The following is a 15,323-nucleotide window of genomic DNA, read 5'->3' as shown; positions in this document are numbered from 1 at the left end:
GCTTCTGACTATACCCAGTGCTTGTATAAATAAATAAATAAATAAATAAATAAATAAATAAATAAATAAATAAATAAATAAATCTTTTTAAAAAATACTTAAAAAAAGTCAGTCCATAGTGAAATCCTCCTAATCAAACTCTCCAAGCAGTCCTTTCTTTTGGACTTTTCTAGTATCTCTCAGTTTTATAACTGTGTATAAAAGTTGATGTAATTGGAGTTCGAAAAAAGAACCAAGTTACTATGCTGGGGAGAGTCAGGTGACCCAGAATTGCTCTCCTGTAAAGAGGAAAACATCTTTACAGGGCCTCCTCCTCTAATTACATTTAGGGTGGCATTGTTTCCACCTAAATTATAGCAATTATATACCAAGATCCCCTTTGAAATTATTTAATTAATGAGTAGCTAACCCTCTGTGTGATTGGAATTCTAATGAAGTCTTTTATTTTTGTCAGCCACCTCCCTCACTTCGATTAATCATTCCCCTCCCTACAGGTTTACTCAGGTTTGGGTGGTAGATTAGAGAAGGGGTATTATTTAGGGTTCCAACAAATCACAATGAAGATCCTGGCATAGTCCAGGATGATAAGGGGCAGAGAAGCTGCTGCTACTTTTCCCCCTGAGATTGTGTTTGTCCTTCTAAACCCCAAAGGACATATAACTCCATGTTCTGTGGCCCAAAAATAAGGGCAGATAGAGCTATCACCCCAATTTTGGAAGAAGTGAATGATTTTGATAGATTAATTCTATCCATTAATCAATCCAAAACTATTTATTGAGCATCTGTAATATCAAAGAAGTGCCAGTAGAGACAATGATGAATGACTCAGATAAATCCTTGTGTCTAGGGTCACCAGCAGAGAGATAGCTTTACTAAGGATTGAAAGAACATAAACTCTTGGAAATTGTGTGGAAATGGCCATAGTCTGTCTAGACTATTTCTGCATTCCACCCCTTGAGTATGTATATCTGTCACTGATTCAAAATTATCTTCTGTAAGGAAATAAAAACCTTGAGCAATAAAGTGATTCTCTCAAGGTCACCTAGCCAACTTAGTTGTCAACTGGATTGAGGAAAAGATGAAAGATGGGTCTTCTATTTCCTTGCCTAGTACTATTGCCACCACACCCAGACCACCTGTATGTTTAAAGTATAAGAGCCAAGGCAGCCAACTATGACTATAGAGTCTCATTAGCCCCAGAGGAATTTTAAAAAAGATAGGGATCATCTCTTGAGTCTGTAGAATCGAGATAAAAGGTGACTTTGAGTAGAAACATAAACTCTCCTGCAAAAAATCCAAGTGACCAGGTAAAAAGGAAAACGGAAGTGATGCATTTTAATCGACTTTTCTTAAAAATCTGTGTCAGGAAGAATGGCTCAGCAGATTGATTAATTTTGTTCCATGGTGAGGAGCAGCTTTTTCAGAGAGCTAAATGGGTGGCTACCTGTTTCTAGAGAGTCATCTGTATTTATGTATGGAAGTGTCTACTTTCTTCAAGGCTCAGTATAAGGTGTCAAACAATAAATAAATGAGAAAAAGAAGGTACGAAGGTGCAAACTGGCCATTGATCATTCCTTAAAAGGAATGTTGAGCCAGAACTATCAAAAGCTCTTGATGAGAAGGCTCTTGGATGTGAGTCTGTAGCTTTTCCATCATTAAGGCTGATGATCATGATATTGAATATTTGTTGCTTGTTATGATTTTGAAGATTTTCACATACATTAGGGTTTTGATTATATTGAGGATAAAGCTACGTGACTTTATTAAAGAGGCTAGGAATGCATTTCTGAAGAAAGGTGTTTGAATAGTTTATCTAGGTAATTGCAAGGAAGTGGCGCTGCAGATGAGAGTGGATTTGACCATGCTAGGAACTAGCTCCCTTTTGCCGACAACTTGAGAATGAAAGCATCATTGTGAATGGCCTTGTTCTATTGGTGCTCAGTAATTGATCAGGCACAATTTGTCAAGCAACTACTGTTGAAAAGTTCTGTGGGGGTACAAAGAAATACAAGAAACTTTCCCAGACTCAAGGAAATTTTTATTGGTTAGCACAGAGTTGACCAAAGATATAAGAAAACCAAGAAATTCTAAGTAAGTGGCCCAGAGCAGTATTTCTTACAAGGTGGTCTTGCAACAGGCAGCATCAGCTTCTGGAGGCTGAACAGTCTATGTTTCAGACACCCTCTAGGTGATTCTAATGCAGGCAGTGGAGAACTTCTAGTCTAGAGATAACAGGGCCATTTGAGCTTCTGTGGACGTAGAGCTCACTATTACTGGAGCAGTCATGGAAGACTTTCTGGAAGGAATAGCATCTGATGGAGGACCACATTGTCCTTTTAGCAATGCTTCTTGTCTTTGGTTCCTCAACCCTACCATCCTTTGAGCTTTCATATTGATGTCTGAACCATTTTGTTCCAATAAACATTACCACACTTGGGATGGATCCACAACATCTACTATATTGATAATCTCCCTAAATTTAGAGAAACATTTATAGAAGATGAGGCATTTTTATGTTGGAAATTGGTTCTTTCATTATTCATTAGAAGAAATATGGGCTTTCTCATTTCCCAATCCAGAACCAAGTGGACCTTGTCAGTGTTTATCACCCCAAAGAGATGGATATGGTGTCTGATTCATTTTCTGGGTTCTCACGTCCATAAATTCTAATGTGAATTTTAATGTTTGTTCAAGGGTAACTATGAAAAGTGATGAAAATTCTTGAATTTAAATTAGCTCTTATTTTATTTCTGCTCAGTTTGATGTGCTTCTGTCATTTCCTCGGATTTCATAAGCTCTAACTGGATGACAATGAATGAATCCAATATTGAACAAAATTGGAGAAATCTGATCTATGACAAAGAGATTCTGTGTCAAGAGTCACTCAAGCCCAACAAGGTCCATAGTAAAATTTTTTTCTTCCCAGAACTGAGAATGGATGGAAAGATGGGGAATGTGTCAATGTCTGAAAGTTCCCAAAGGATTTTACCCCACTGATCTTAGTTGGCACCCAAGGAGAAAATGATAGAACTCATTATCCTAACATGAAATGTTTAAAATTTGGCCTGTGACCTAAGAGAGTGACCTCGTGAGAGAGAAGGCTAGCATACTCCCATGTGAAGATATTAGTGTATCAATTTACAGTTTGGGGAAAGACCTGGAAAACACAGAGTAAGGCAATCTGGGATGGAAGCCAAAGAAATATAGATGAGAGGAATTACCTGCCAAGATTGTGGAAGAGAAGATCCTGAATTAGTTAACATGTGCTGTCTGAGTTCCTATTTTTGTGGTCAGTCCTGAAATGTGCCCTCTGAGATCAGAAACGGATATCCCAAGGGCTGAGAAGACAAATGCTATAGGCCTTTCAGATGCTGATGGTGAGTCAGGCACCAGGATAACACTTGCATCTTCTCAGCGTCAGCCCTGGGAAATGATCAAAATGATCAAGCCTGAGCTTCAAGTTCTATGTTTACTAACTCACAAGCATATCCCTCTGTGGGCGATTTTGCCTCTTAGGAAGAACTCACACATTTTGTAAACTTCCACAACTTATTTTTTGTTATTTCTTCTACTCCAGAGATCTCCCTAGTGTCCACTTACTGATTTTCTCTCCCTTGCCTTGTCCGCTCCTGAGCATTTCCAGGTTAACTAACTGCAGTTCTTACCCACTTCTTGGTTCGATTGATGAACACTACTCTTGAATCAAATCATCTGTTTCCTGTGGGTACTGTCGCTAATCGCCACAAATTGGGTGGTGTAAAAGAACAAAAATTTGTTTTCTCACAGATCTGAAGGCCAGAATCCAAAATCCAAAGGGCAGAAGATTTCAGTCCCTCTAGGACTGAGGGGATAGCTAAATCTGTGCTTACTCCACCTTCAGTGGCCCCAGGTCTTCCTTGTGGGGCCACTGTCTTCAGCATCCTTCCCCTCTCTGCATGGTTCTCTTTGTGTCTCCTATAAGGGTCCATGTCATTGGATTTGGGGCCCACCTGAAAATCCAGGGTGATTTTATATTGAGATCTTTAACTCACATCGGCAAAAACCCTTTGTTCAATTAAGGTCATCTTTATAGGTTTCAGGGAATAGAACATAGCCATATGTTTTTTGGGGAAAGTTACCATTCTTCCCAGCATATCATACCATTTTTTTTTTTAAGTTTCTTTTATTTATACAAGAACCAGGCCAGATGTGCAGGAGAGTGAGGGGATTCACCAGAGACAGAGCGGGGAACAGAACAGGCAGACTGACTGAAATACACTGCTGAGGGGAGCAGCGGGCGAGATAGGAGAGGTCTGCTTTGCCATGTGGGTATCTCCCCAGCTGGCTGGGATTGAACCCGTGCTGCAGAGGCTACAGACAGCTTCACAGCACTGTGCACCACCAGGGAGGCCCTATCATCCCAATTGTTCTCTTTTTTTTTTAATATTTCTTAAATTTCTGAACTATGAACCTCTTTGAGTGTCTGATAAAATATATGCAGTTTCTTCATAGATAAAGATACATCTGCCAATAAATGCATTATTTAAAAAATTAGGCAAGTCAATCTCCACTGTTATCACTAAAGTCTCTATGTACACTCTAGATTGAGAATCTTAGTTTTTGTCAATGGTGATACTTATATTAGCCACAGTTTTCCTGTGTGATCTAGTTAATGTGGAGTAAATCAGGATAGTGCCTCTTTTAGTCTAGATAATAAACAAAATTCTATCCATGCATTATAAGATCATCCTGAGTATTTTTGGTGCATCTGAAGTTCATTTATTGTAATCATATATATATAAACTCCTAAATGGCTATTATTGTCTTCATCATTATTTAACTTGTGCTACACCAAGCCTCACTTCTTTTATCCAATACTTATATAATCATCCAGGGGAGGACCTGACATTTCTCTCTGTTATGTTGCATGTTATTAATTGTTGCCTATTTCTTTAGCCTGTCAAGACCTTTTTGGGTCCTGATTCTGCTATCAAACATATTGACCATTTCTTCCAGCTTTGTGTCATTTAAAAAATGTGATTTCCAATGATGACCATGATTTTCTCTTTTCAAGTCATTAATAAAAATGATGAGCAAGAAAACGCAGACAGTAGAACCTTGTAGTTGACGATTCTCACCCTCCCTCCTGGTTGATTTTAATACCTTAATTAGGTACCGCTCAGCCACATAATTTCACTAGCACCTGGCTCATATTTTTTCATCTTTTCTTCAAGACTATTATGGCAGACCCTGTCAGATACTTTTCTGTTATGCAGGTAAATCATGTGCCTCATATTTCCCTTTTCTGTCTCCTTACTAATCCTTTCTTAGAAAGGAATGGAATTAACCTGACTTGTATTTTGTGATCCATGAAATAATTGTAAACTATAAGGAACAGGCACAAATGTCTCATTGAATATCACTGATATCTTGCTATGTAGAAGATATTCCAATCAGGGGAGACCTCCTAAATGAGGCAGCATTGCAATGTGGGAGATTTGGATAGGCTATAGAGAGAGTGAGACAAAGACATTCTTCAAAGTCTTCTACCACTGTTTTGTTTTTTGCTTTTTGTAATGAGCTTTCAAATAAACCTTCTACTCTTCAAACAGGCAGAAATTTTTGATATGAGATAACTGTTTTGTTAAAGATTTTAAATGAATTGACTCATGATAGCTCCTTGAAATGAATCAGAACTAGAAGATGGCAGTCCCTCATTGGAGACATGGCATAAGTGTACTGAATTTGGAGAGCAGTGCACATGGAAAGGACGCAAGAGAACAGAGACACCCCAGTGGGAAGATATTTAATTAAGTTCATTCTGTTCTACATAATGTTGGCCATACAATGCAGGGTATTTTAGTTCCACTGCCTTTACTACAGTGCTGGGCTAAGCTTCATATACACATCACATAGTTACTAAAGGAGACACCCTCCATGTTTCCCTCAAAGTCTGTCTAGTCTTTTAGACAAGATCTGTTTAACCAATAGAACATTAAAAGTTTCCAGAATCTATTGTGTGACTTACTAAATAATATATTTCTTTTCCCCATTTGACAATTTTCATCAACACCATCCCTCACAAAGCATCTTCATCTTTCCGATAGCAGAAAGAATAGAGTTAGTCTTTTAGGTGTCATCATCAGGGTATCTGAAGTTGGGCAGAGAAAATGCAGAGCTGATAGTATGATTAAGTCTTGCTGAAATAGAAGCCATCCAATTCCTTGAAAGACCTTCGCTGGTGTAAGTTCCCGGCATGACTGTGCTCCCTTTCCATCACTGTGATAGATGCCTTGCATTGTAATTACAAGACATGCCACTCTAGTGGAGTATGGATGATCAGTCTTTTTTCTATTTTTCTAGAAAGGATTGATCATTTATATTTATAGGGCTATCAACTTCTGGGATTTGGAAAGGTCAGTATTGATTATCTATGTCATGCAGATGGTGTGCTTCTTTACTGTACATAAATATATATGTTCCTTTTATGAGACCACTGTGATTTTTCAGGAAAAGGTAATACTCATGTGAAACAAGCAATGTGCATTTCAATTAAAACATACTTAGATTCATTCAGAATTTTGGAATTGGCAGGGGTAGACTTAGATTAGCTAATCCACGTCACCCTAACGCACACATGCAATCTACTTTACTGATGAAGAAATCAAGTACCCTCCATGCACATCAGTAGATAAAGCAGCAGTGCTTGCATGAAAGAGAAGCAAGAAGGCTGCCAAAATAGGAAGAACAGGTCTACGTGGCTGTAGGATTTTGGAGTATTAGGTGAATAATTTTTTTTTTTTCTTTTAACAATGTCTATCATTCAAATTCTTCCTGAAAAGCACATTCATACTTCTGTAATTAAAAAAAAAAAGTCTGTTTTGAATCCCCTGTGAATGGCATGTCAATTGAGCAGAGTTATATGGACAGTGACTTTTTCCTCCATGGCCTTTTAAGGCCTCATTTTGGATGCTTAAGTAAAGCCCAGCTTGCAGCTCACCCCTCTGTCAGTCTTTGTGCATTAGATACTAACCATGACAATTTCTGTCTTTGTTCTTCCATCCCCTCCCTAAACACCTCAGAGTTTTTGGTCACTTCAGCCTCCGCTCTGAATGGCAGTTGGTGAAAGTAGACTACAAATCCATCTTCAGCCGGCGCTGCACCAAAGAGGATTATCAGACCTGGCACCTGCTCAACCAGGTAGACCACATGGGTAGGGAGTCCTGGCTTCCAGGACAGGAGCTACCAGAAGCCCTGTTTGGTTATATCTGGGTCTTCCTATTTGGAGAGGGAAGGTAGGATGCCATCTGAGGATGATGGATAATGGTCGACTTGGGGGGTAGGAACCCATACACCCAAGTCCAACAGGAACAGATGATATTTTGGGATCATCTTGTCCCCTGGGATTCTGATCTAGTCTTTGAGGTTACTGAGTTACCTGGGGCAAAGGTGACACTTATAAGCTAGGTTTTTAGCTCTATTCATGAAGAAACAAGCAGCTAAGATGACATGTTGATTATTCACCATCCACTGGGGAGCATGAGAACATTTCTCAAGTCAGCCTAAAGTAAGGGCCCTAAGGACATCAGGAGCAGGACCTCAGACAAAGGGCAAGGAGTTAGGGTATGGAGCTCCAGCAACAGAAGATGTTTGTTACTGTCCACAAGAACCTCTGTGTTCTTCAAAGCCATTGGGTCTCCAGTTGGTACCACCTTCTCCTCTCTTTCCCTTTGACTAGGAATAAGACCTTGTGGATGGTCATTTGTCATAGAGAGGTAGCTGGTTAGGGTAACTTCAGTTTTATAGGAAAGCTGATGTGAGAAATGTGCCAGGAGAACTTCTGCTGAAGCCATTGGGGCAACTTGTATAACTGCCTGTGGGTCTGTGAGGATGATTTAAATATTTGTATTCTCTGTGGGTATGGAGAAAGAGTAGGACAAAGTAAATAGTACAGGCTGAGTGGAAAGTTGTGACAGGCCAGCCTCACAACTGTTTCTTCTGTGTGTTATTAAGTGGGGTTCTCCCTATGTGCTTGAAGCTCCTGAATGGTTGCTGGCAATGAAATTGCTCCAGAAACCAAAAGAGAATGAACAGGTTCATGCTTCTTATTGAGAAGTTGATTCATTTCATCTTATTTATGCCTATATGCCTCTCTCACTAAGGACTTTCTTTTTAAGGGGGAGCCCTGTGTCATGGGAGAAAGGAAGATATTCAAGAAACGCAAGCCAGGAGCTCAGTGCTCCCTGGGCCGAGAGTCCTCAGGAACAGTGGTGTCAGAACCCTGTGTCTGTGCAGACTGGGACTTTGAGTGGTGAGTCCCTTGGCATCTCATTACTAATCCCAAACAGATATTTGCCTGTGTGGGGATGAGAGTGAAGGTGGAGTTCATGGGGGCAGGAATGACCTAAAGGTAGGAGATGATCTCCTGGCCTGCAGACCTGACTATCCCAGTTCCTGGGCCAGATGAGAAGATGCCTAACTAGAAGGAGGATAGAAGTGAGCATTTTCACAGGAAAGATCACTGTTCTAGCAGAGAAGCATGTCCCGAGGACATTTAACTTTCAGTTGGCAGGCGGAGTGGAAAGGACCAGAGAAGTTGAGCTGGGTGCTGGCAGAGCTCAAAGCATTACTACTTTGGACAGTCAGTCCAAGCGCATTCACTCCGACCGTGCTCTTCCTTGCAAATGCTCTCATATCATAATCTTATCTTTTCTCCCTCTAATAATAGCCACAAAGATAAATTCAGATGTTACCTATTAACCAATGACTCACAAGTTTCCAAACCTCTAGCTTTGGCCTCTCTGGCCTCCAGGATGGGACATTTGTGTCCATCTGTCTACTCAACATCCATCTCCCCATAAATTACTAATAAGGATTTCAAATTTGGTGTGGCCAAAGCAGACCCTTTCTTGAATCCCCTGTAGTAGAAGCAATTATCAACACTTTTTGAATGCCCACCAACTCATTTTCCAGTAAAACATACTTTAATCCACTTGGTTCCTTAAGTCAAAATCCCAGAAGATTTGATTTTTTCCTTTCCCTCACCCTCATGTCAAGGTCTTCTGCATGCCCCCCATCCCTTAAAGTACAATCCAGTCATCTTCCGCATTGCCCCATTGTAGGGGGATTGGCCTGCTACCATTGTGCCTTCTTTTCTCCCTCTTCTCCTCTTATTCACCATTTTGTAGTCACACTAGTATCTCCTTTACCTGCTTTACTAGGTTCTTTCCTAGCAGAGGAAATAGAAGTGCAAGGATTTCTTTGAAATCTCAGCATGGCTGGAACCTCTGATTTACTCTTTTCTCTGCAAAAATATTAGTTTTCCAGAAATACCACCTGAGACCACCAAATCTCATCGACACCCTAGCACTCCCAAAAATATCATCCTGTTATTAATTGACATATGGAGTGATCATGTTTTTTGATTGCCCTATAAATGCCAGGTAGACTGTAAATGTCACGGTGCAGGCATTTTAGGCTATCTTCATCTATGCATCTCCAGTGCCTAGTCCATAGTAAGTGTTTTATATTTGTTCTGTGTTTCTGCACATTGTTCCTTTCAGAAGAATCAACAAGCTTTTCCAGTTCTGGGACTGGGTATATGCCACTCTGATCCCAGGTAGATGAATACTTTATCTGCATCACATTCTAAAGATGAAGTTCAATTTAGATATTTTCATCAACCATTCCAGGTTTAAAGACAAAACTAAGGACACAGGCATAAGCCTGCAAACATGCAAGGGGCAGGTCAATGAGAGACTTGCATTTGAGCCTTCTTGATGTTGCGTAATAGAAGTAAGTCCAGATGGGCACAGAGCAGCTGCCCCTACATGGCAGCCTCAGCCCTTCCATCCACATATCATGCAGCCTGTTTCTTAAGCTTGTTCTGCTGGAGGCCATATTTTGTTTTCCACTTTCAACTGGGACTTTAACTGGTAACTGCAGGATGACTGGGTCTCTATGTCTGTCCCTACCTCTTCTTCATCCCTGAAATCTTGCTCTAGGAAGCTTGACTTCAGTGAGAGTCATTCAGATGGAATATACTAAATGAAATCTAAGTTTGAATGCCAGATGTCAATCTCATGACTTTGACCCTTTGGAAACAAACTTGGGAAGACCATTTTCAATTATTAACCATATTCCAGCAAAGTAGTTACAGCAGTGTATACTGCAGGCCACTCAGAATTATGGCACATGACATACAAATGTCAGCCTGAATATTCTGAATGTGAACAGCAGGATTTCTTATGACCTTCTGCAGAGTAGCTCCATGGAGGCATGCTGCCTTTGCTCACTCATGCCTTGTCTCCTGTGTCTTTCCTAGTTGTAATATACTATAACTCTTTGTTGGAAAGGAAGAATTATAACAAGTATTTTTCTTTCGATAATTCTGTTAACATGGACTTAGTCTGGAAAAAACTTTCAGCTCTAATTTTTACACCTTTTGACCTTGAAAATTTTCTTAATCTCTGTGATTTTACTTCTTCAGTTGTACAGTAGAAGTATATAACGTGCATTTCATTGGTTCCTAGGGAGACATAAATGAATTAATATACATCATCAGTGTGAGTGTGGTGTACACAGTAGACATGCAACATATGGTAGATGTTGCTGCTGCTGTTTTTAATCTTGTACCCCAGGGTTAAATAGTCCCCATAGTATTTTCAGCAAATAAACCAGAGCTTAGATATCCAAATGAGTATACTACTCAAAGTTGTACCTTTGGGTGTTATTCATTTATTTCAATTTGGTACCATTGCTTAAAATATTTCTGCGTCCTTCTTTGGAAACTGCTATCAGAATACATCTAAAAGTTAAGGGTGTGGAGGACCTTTGCAAGGTATTCTTTGGTTAGCACACTTGCATTTGTAGGTATACTGCCTGACCCCAACACCCTGTAATATTAGCATCACCACTATGACATCTTAGTGAGAAGAAAATGAGCATCTGGAATGTAAGTTAACTGACCAAGGTCACATAACCAGGAGAGAAGGAGCTGAGCTCTAATACAAATCTAGCTAAAGGTCATGTTCTCCCCCTACATCATGCCATTTCTCAAGAAACCAAGCAGGACAGGACTTTATTATTTTACATTCACTATGTGTTTCAGAAGAAATAAGGTCCCCAGGTTTAGTTCATCTAAAATTAAAATTCATTCTCAAATGACCTAGATTAACCCTACTGATGAGAGTCAATATAGAATGTTCCATTAAGGGTATTGTATTATTTTTTTTTATTTAAAGTAATGTATGTTTACAACACTGTATATGATTCAGAGGTACAGGTGCACACCTCCTAAGCAATTCCAAATGAAGGACTTTTGATCACTGACGACTGGTACATGAATTGTAGTGGGTGTATGATATGGTATTCAAGGAGACTTTACAGAATCTGGGAGGGATATATATATATTTAATGTAATATAAATTAAATTATTAAATATATATTTAATGTATTATATGTTTGCTTTTATACTAGCCATACCTCATATTAAAAAGTAGTCTATGACAATAGTTTCATAACCTTGTCTTCTTTTCCGTGGTCCCTCCTCCCAGGAAGTGTTTCTAGCTGAGGAATCTGAAATTTCTTTATCATGCACATTCCATATTCCATGGAGTTTTTTCCCTAAGCCAATCAGATTGTCTTCATTTGATTGGTTGATTGGTCCAGGGAACTTTTTTTTTTGGAGGAACAGCAGTTTATTTATAGCTGATGAGGGAAAGGTTTTTTTAAAAAATTATTTTTTTATTTTTATATTCCCCATACAATTGCAGCCCCCTGATTTTGACCCCAATCCCTCCTTTCCCTGCCCCCCCAAGTGTGTCTCTGGTTCATAGTTGTTTGTTGATTTTGATTTTTTTCTTTCTTACAGTTATTCTTTTTCCTGGTCCCTTATTTAAGTTTTCTAGATTCCTGCTATGAATGAGACCATCCGGTATTTTTCTTTTTCTTTCTGGCTTATTTCGCTAAGCATGATCCCTTCCAGCTCCATCAAGGAGTGAGTGCAGCCAGGATTCACCAAAGAAAGATATTTCCACACGTGTCCTCTGCTTCTTAAAGAAGATAGGTTTTATAGACTCACCGATGTTTACTTTAGAACACTGCAGGTTTTCACAAGTGTTACACTTCCATCCAGAGCTGTCAGTAACGTGTGTTTTTTGCATATATGTTGATGTTTTAACCTAACAGCCTCATCAGTGCCCCAGCCTCATGCTTACTCTAGGGCACCACTCTACCAACTGAAGGATTAGACTCAAATTATGTCAGTGAGCCATCCTGTTTTTCCATGAGGTAGCTTTTTGATTTATGAAGTTGCTGTATCGGTTTCTTCGTTAAATCATCTAAAGCTTCTCTCTGGATAGGATTTGGAGGACATACAGATTTTTGAGAATGAACAAGCTTTCCCTTAAACTTTTAGAAGATCTAAAGCCTTGTAAGGAAGACATAGAGGAGATATTTCTTGAAGTAAACTGTGTGTTTGAAGAAACTGCCTACTTCCCTGAGGGAAATAAAACTTTCTTGAACATTCTCTCCAAACTTCATGCTTCAGCAGACAATGTCTTCCCCCTAGGAAGCTGGAGCAACAACTAGAACTGTCTGTCTAAATCATGCAAACTCCAGAGCTGGGATGGAGGTTGGGCAGTATAAGAGATTCTAATATACATTTAGCAAAAGTTAATGGGAAGTCCACAACTTAGGGACAGCCAATGGTGTTTCTGCTAATGACATTAAATATAAATGTAGTTCTTTTTCCTCTTTGGGACAAATCAACATGTGTGACTGCTGCACTTTTTTAAAATTATTGCTTTGCCAACAGGAAACACAGCTGAATAGAACTGCTAACGATGGCTACATAGAAAAGAATATTGAGACATTTATCTCCTTTCCAAAGCTTAGGAGAGCACCCTTCCTTCCAAGATTACTAATATTTATTAAAGTTAGCAGAAAATTCAAGCGTTATCTTAAAAAAGCAATCAGGACCGGATATTTCTACAGATAAACAATGTTTGGAAGTCAGATATTCATGACTGTGCTAGTAAATATTTAACTACTGGCTTCCTGGGAACAAACAAATAAATATGTAAGCCCTGATTAGTAGCATTTGCTGGTTGCTGTAAATCTTCCCACCATGTCTGATTTTATACTACCAAGTTGACATCAGTGAATGCAGAAGTAGTCCAATGTGAGTATAGTATTCCACCATATGCATAGCTATATGTAAATAACCTCAAATGCATAGGTAGTATGATGATATAGTGTAACATTTAATACACAACATAATACAAATTACTTTATATTACATATAGTAGTAATATGCAGTAAAATTATTTGAAATTTTCATTTTGAGTGCATATTTCCTTTTAAATGTAACTTATTTAAATGAAATGTACATAACTTAATTTTTAATAATGGTTGTGTTGAACAACCATTAATTAGCTTCTAAAGTTCCTGAAGTTTTAAGTTGGTTCTCAAGAGTTGTTTCATGCTGGCACAACACCGTGTCTCCATGAATTCTCAGGCTGGGAGATACACTGTCTTTGATCAAGACTTGGCAAAAGATTTATTTTCAGACTTGTCCCTCCTTTTCTTCCAATTTCATTTAAGTGTGACTCCCATCAAGACTGGTCTTGGATTCCACCTTCCATGTCATGATTGCAAGGATCCTAGTTCACACTCAGCCCCCAGGCTGAGCACTTGTAATGCTCTCTTCAGTCCCCACTAGAATGTCCACTGTGGGCTCACAGTCTCCCTGAAGAAATAGACCAAATGCAATGGAATAATTAATGTGATGGTTTTAAAATGTAATTGGAGTATCATCACCTGCTAAATATTTATCCAACACCTGCAGTGTGTTGGGTCCTGTTGTAGACTCCTTTTGGTAAACGATGGCAAAGAAATGGTCTCTGTTCTTTCACAGCCTCAATCAATGTGGGGAGGGCCACAGTAATTTTGTCTGTGGAGCCAGAGATGGCTTCATCTGACCTACATATTGCAGAAGGATGATGAGGGAACTACAAACACAGAAAAGGGTAGAAAGTTTTGAGCCAGGGGCATAACATATTTAGGGACCAGGAAGGTTGAAAGATTGGCCTGGAATATTCGGTTATGTGTCTGGTGTGGAGGAAAATGTTGAGATTGTAGGGTGGGGTCAAAGAAGATAATCTTGAATCATTTGGGATTTCTTAACTTTACTGTTAATGTTTCGCTCCTTCCCTTTTGTTGTATTTAATGTATGTCATATCCTTCTCTCCAAAAGGCCCTTGAGGAGAGAATTTGTTGCAGGGCACTTATGTGTTATCATTCATAAATGTGGGATTCAGCTTTTCTCCCTAGCTTCCTTTCATCCCTTTTCTATTGACGTGCCTAGATAATTTGCCTTAAATTTCATTGGACTTTAATGAAGTCTTGGCTCAAAAAATATGAGAGCAATAAAAGAAAGGAGAGGTAGGATCTAAGAGAGTTCTTTCCCTTGCTGTTTTATGTTTCAGTAACACTCATTGCCTCATTATTCAAATGTCCAGTTTGTTCTGCCCAGTTTGTGGGCTTCGGGACACCTCTGAATGTTTAATTAATAAGCGTGAATTCTCCTGCCAAGTGAAGCCACTCTTCATGGCCTCTGGTTGGCTATAAGAGCAATAATCCCATTTACCTACTTGATTGCTCTTTTTCTACCCTGACATTTACTCATCTGGGAGCCTTATCAAACTTCAAGAAGAAAGGACATTGCACTTGAATTTCAGCTGCGAGGCTTCCTCCCCTACACTACTCTGTTACTTCCTTTTGTAATGGGAAGGAAAGTAGAAGGGAATCCATCTTGACTTTCATTTTATTATGTCTAGAATTTTATGGAAAAGGAAGTTGATTTTATTTTTGCTTGTTTATTTGTGTTAGGGAAATTGGGGTAGTTGGGAAGAGTTTGAATGACTATGTATATATGTGAGTGCATATATATATATATATATATATATATATATATATATATATATATATATATATAATGTGCAGGAAAATGTATGAAATAAATCTCGAACAACACAGTGTGTTTTTTATCACAGAAATGTATCTTGACTTTTAAAGTAATTTTATTGAGCGCAGCTCTGTGGAGCTGTCTGGAGCCTCTGCAGTGCACGTTCAATTCCCAGCCGGCCAGGGAGATACCCACATGGCGTGGCAGACCTCTCATGTCTTGCCCGCTGCTCCCCTCAGCAGTGTTTTCAGTGGTGTATCTGTTCTTCTCCCCGATCTGTCTCTGGTGAATTCTCTTGCCCTCCCGCACCTCTGGCCTGTACCCCAGTTGTATAAATGAATAAATCTTTAAAAAATGTAATTTTATTGTCATCTAC

At 39.1% G+C, this 15,323-nt stretch overlaps 1 protein-coding gene across 1 annotated transcript in view; it reads left to right on the top strand.

Annotated features, from left to right (window-relative positions):
- SORCS3 (sortilin related VPS10 domain containing receptor 3) overlaps window positions 1-15,323 on the top strand; it is a 520,755-nt gene that overhangs the window by 467,127 nt on the left and 38,305 nt on the right. The window contains exons 15-16 of the mRNA XM_054690210.1: window positions 7,062-7,179; window positions 8,157-8,290. Coding sequence (XP_054546185.1) covers window positions 7,062-7,179; window positions 8,157-8,290 — 252 coding nt within the window. The remainder of the gene's footprint in view (window positions 1-7,061; window positions 7,180-8,156; window positions 8,291-15,323) is intronic.

Source organism: Talpa occidentalis, unplaced genomic scaffold, assembly GCF_014898055.3.
Source record: "Talpa occidentalis isolate TD23 unplaced genomic scaffold, MPIMG_talOcc4v2.1 talOcc4.8, whole genome shotgun sequence".
NCBI lineage: Eukaryota > Metazoa > Chordata > Mammalia > Eulipotyphla > Talpidae > Talpa > Talpa occidentalis.
The sequence above is the reverse complement of the archived record's forward strand: the minus strand, read 5'-3'. Positions and strand labels throughout refer to the sequence as shown.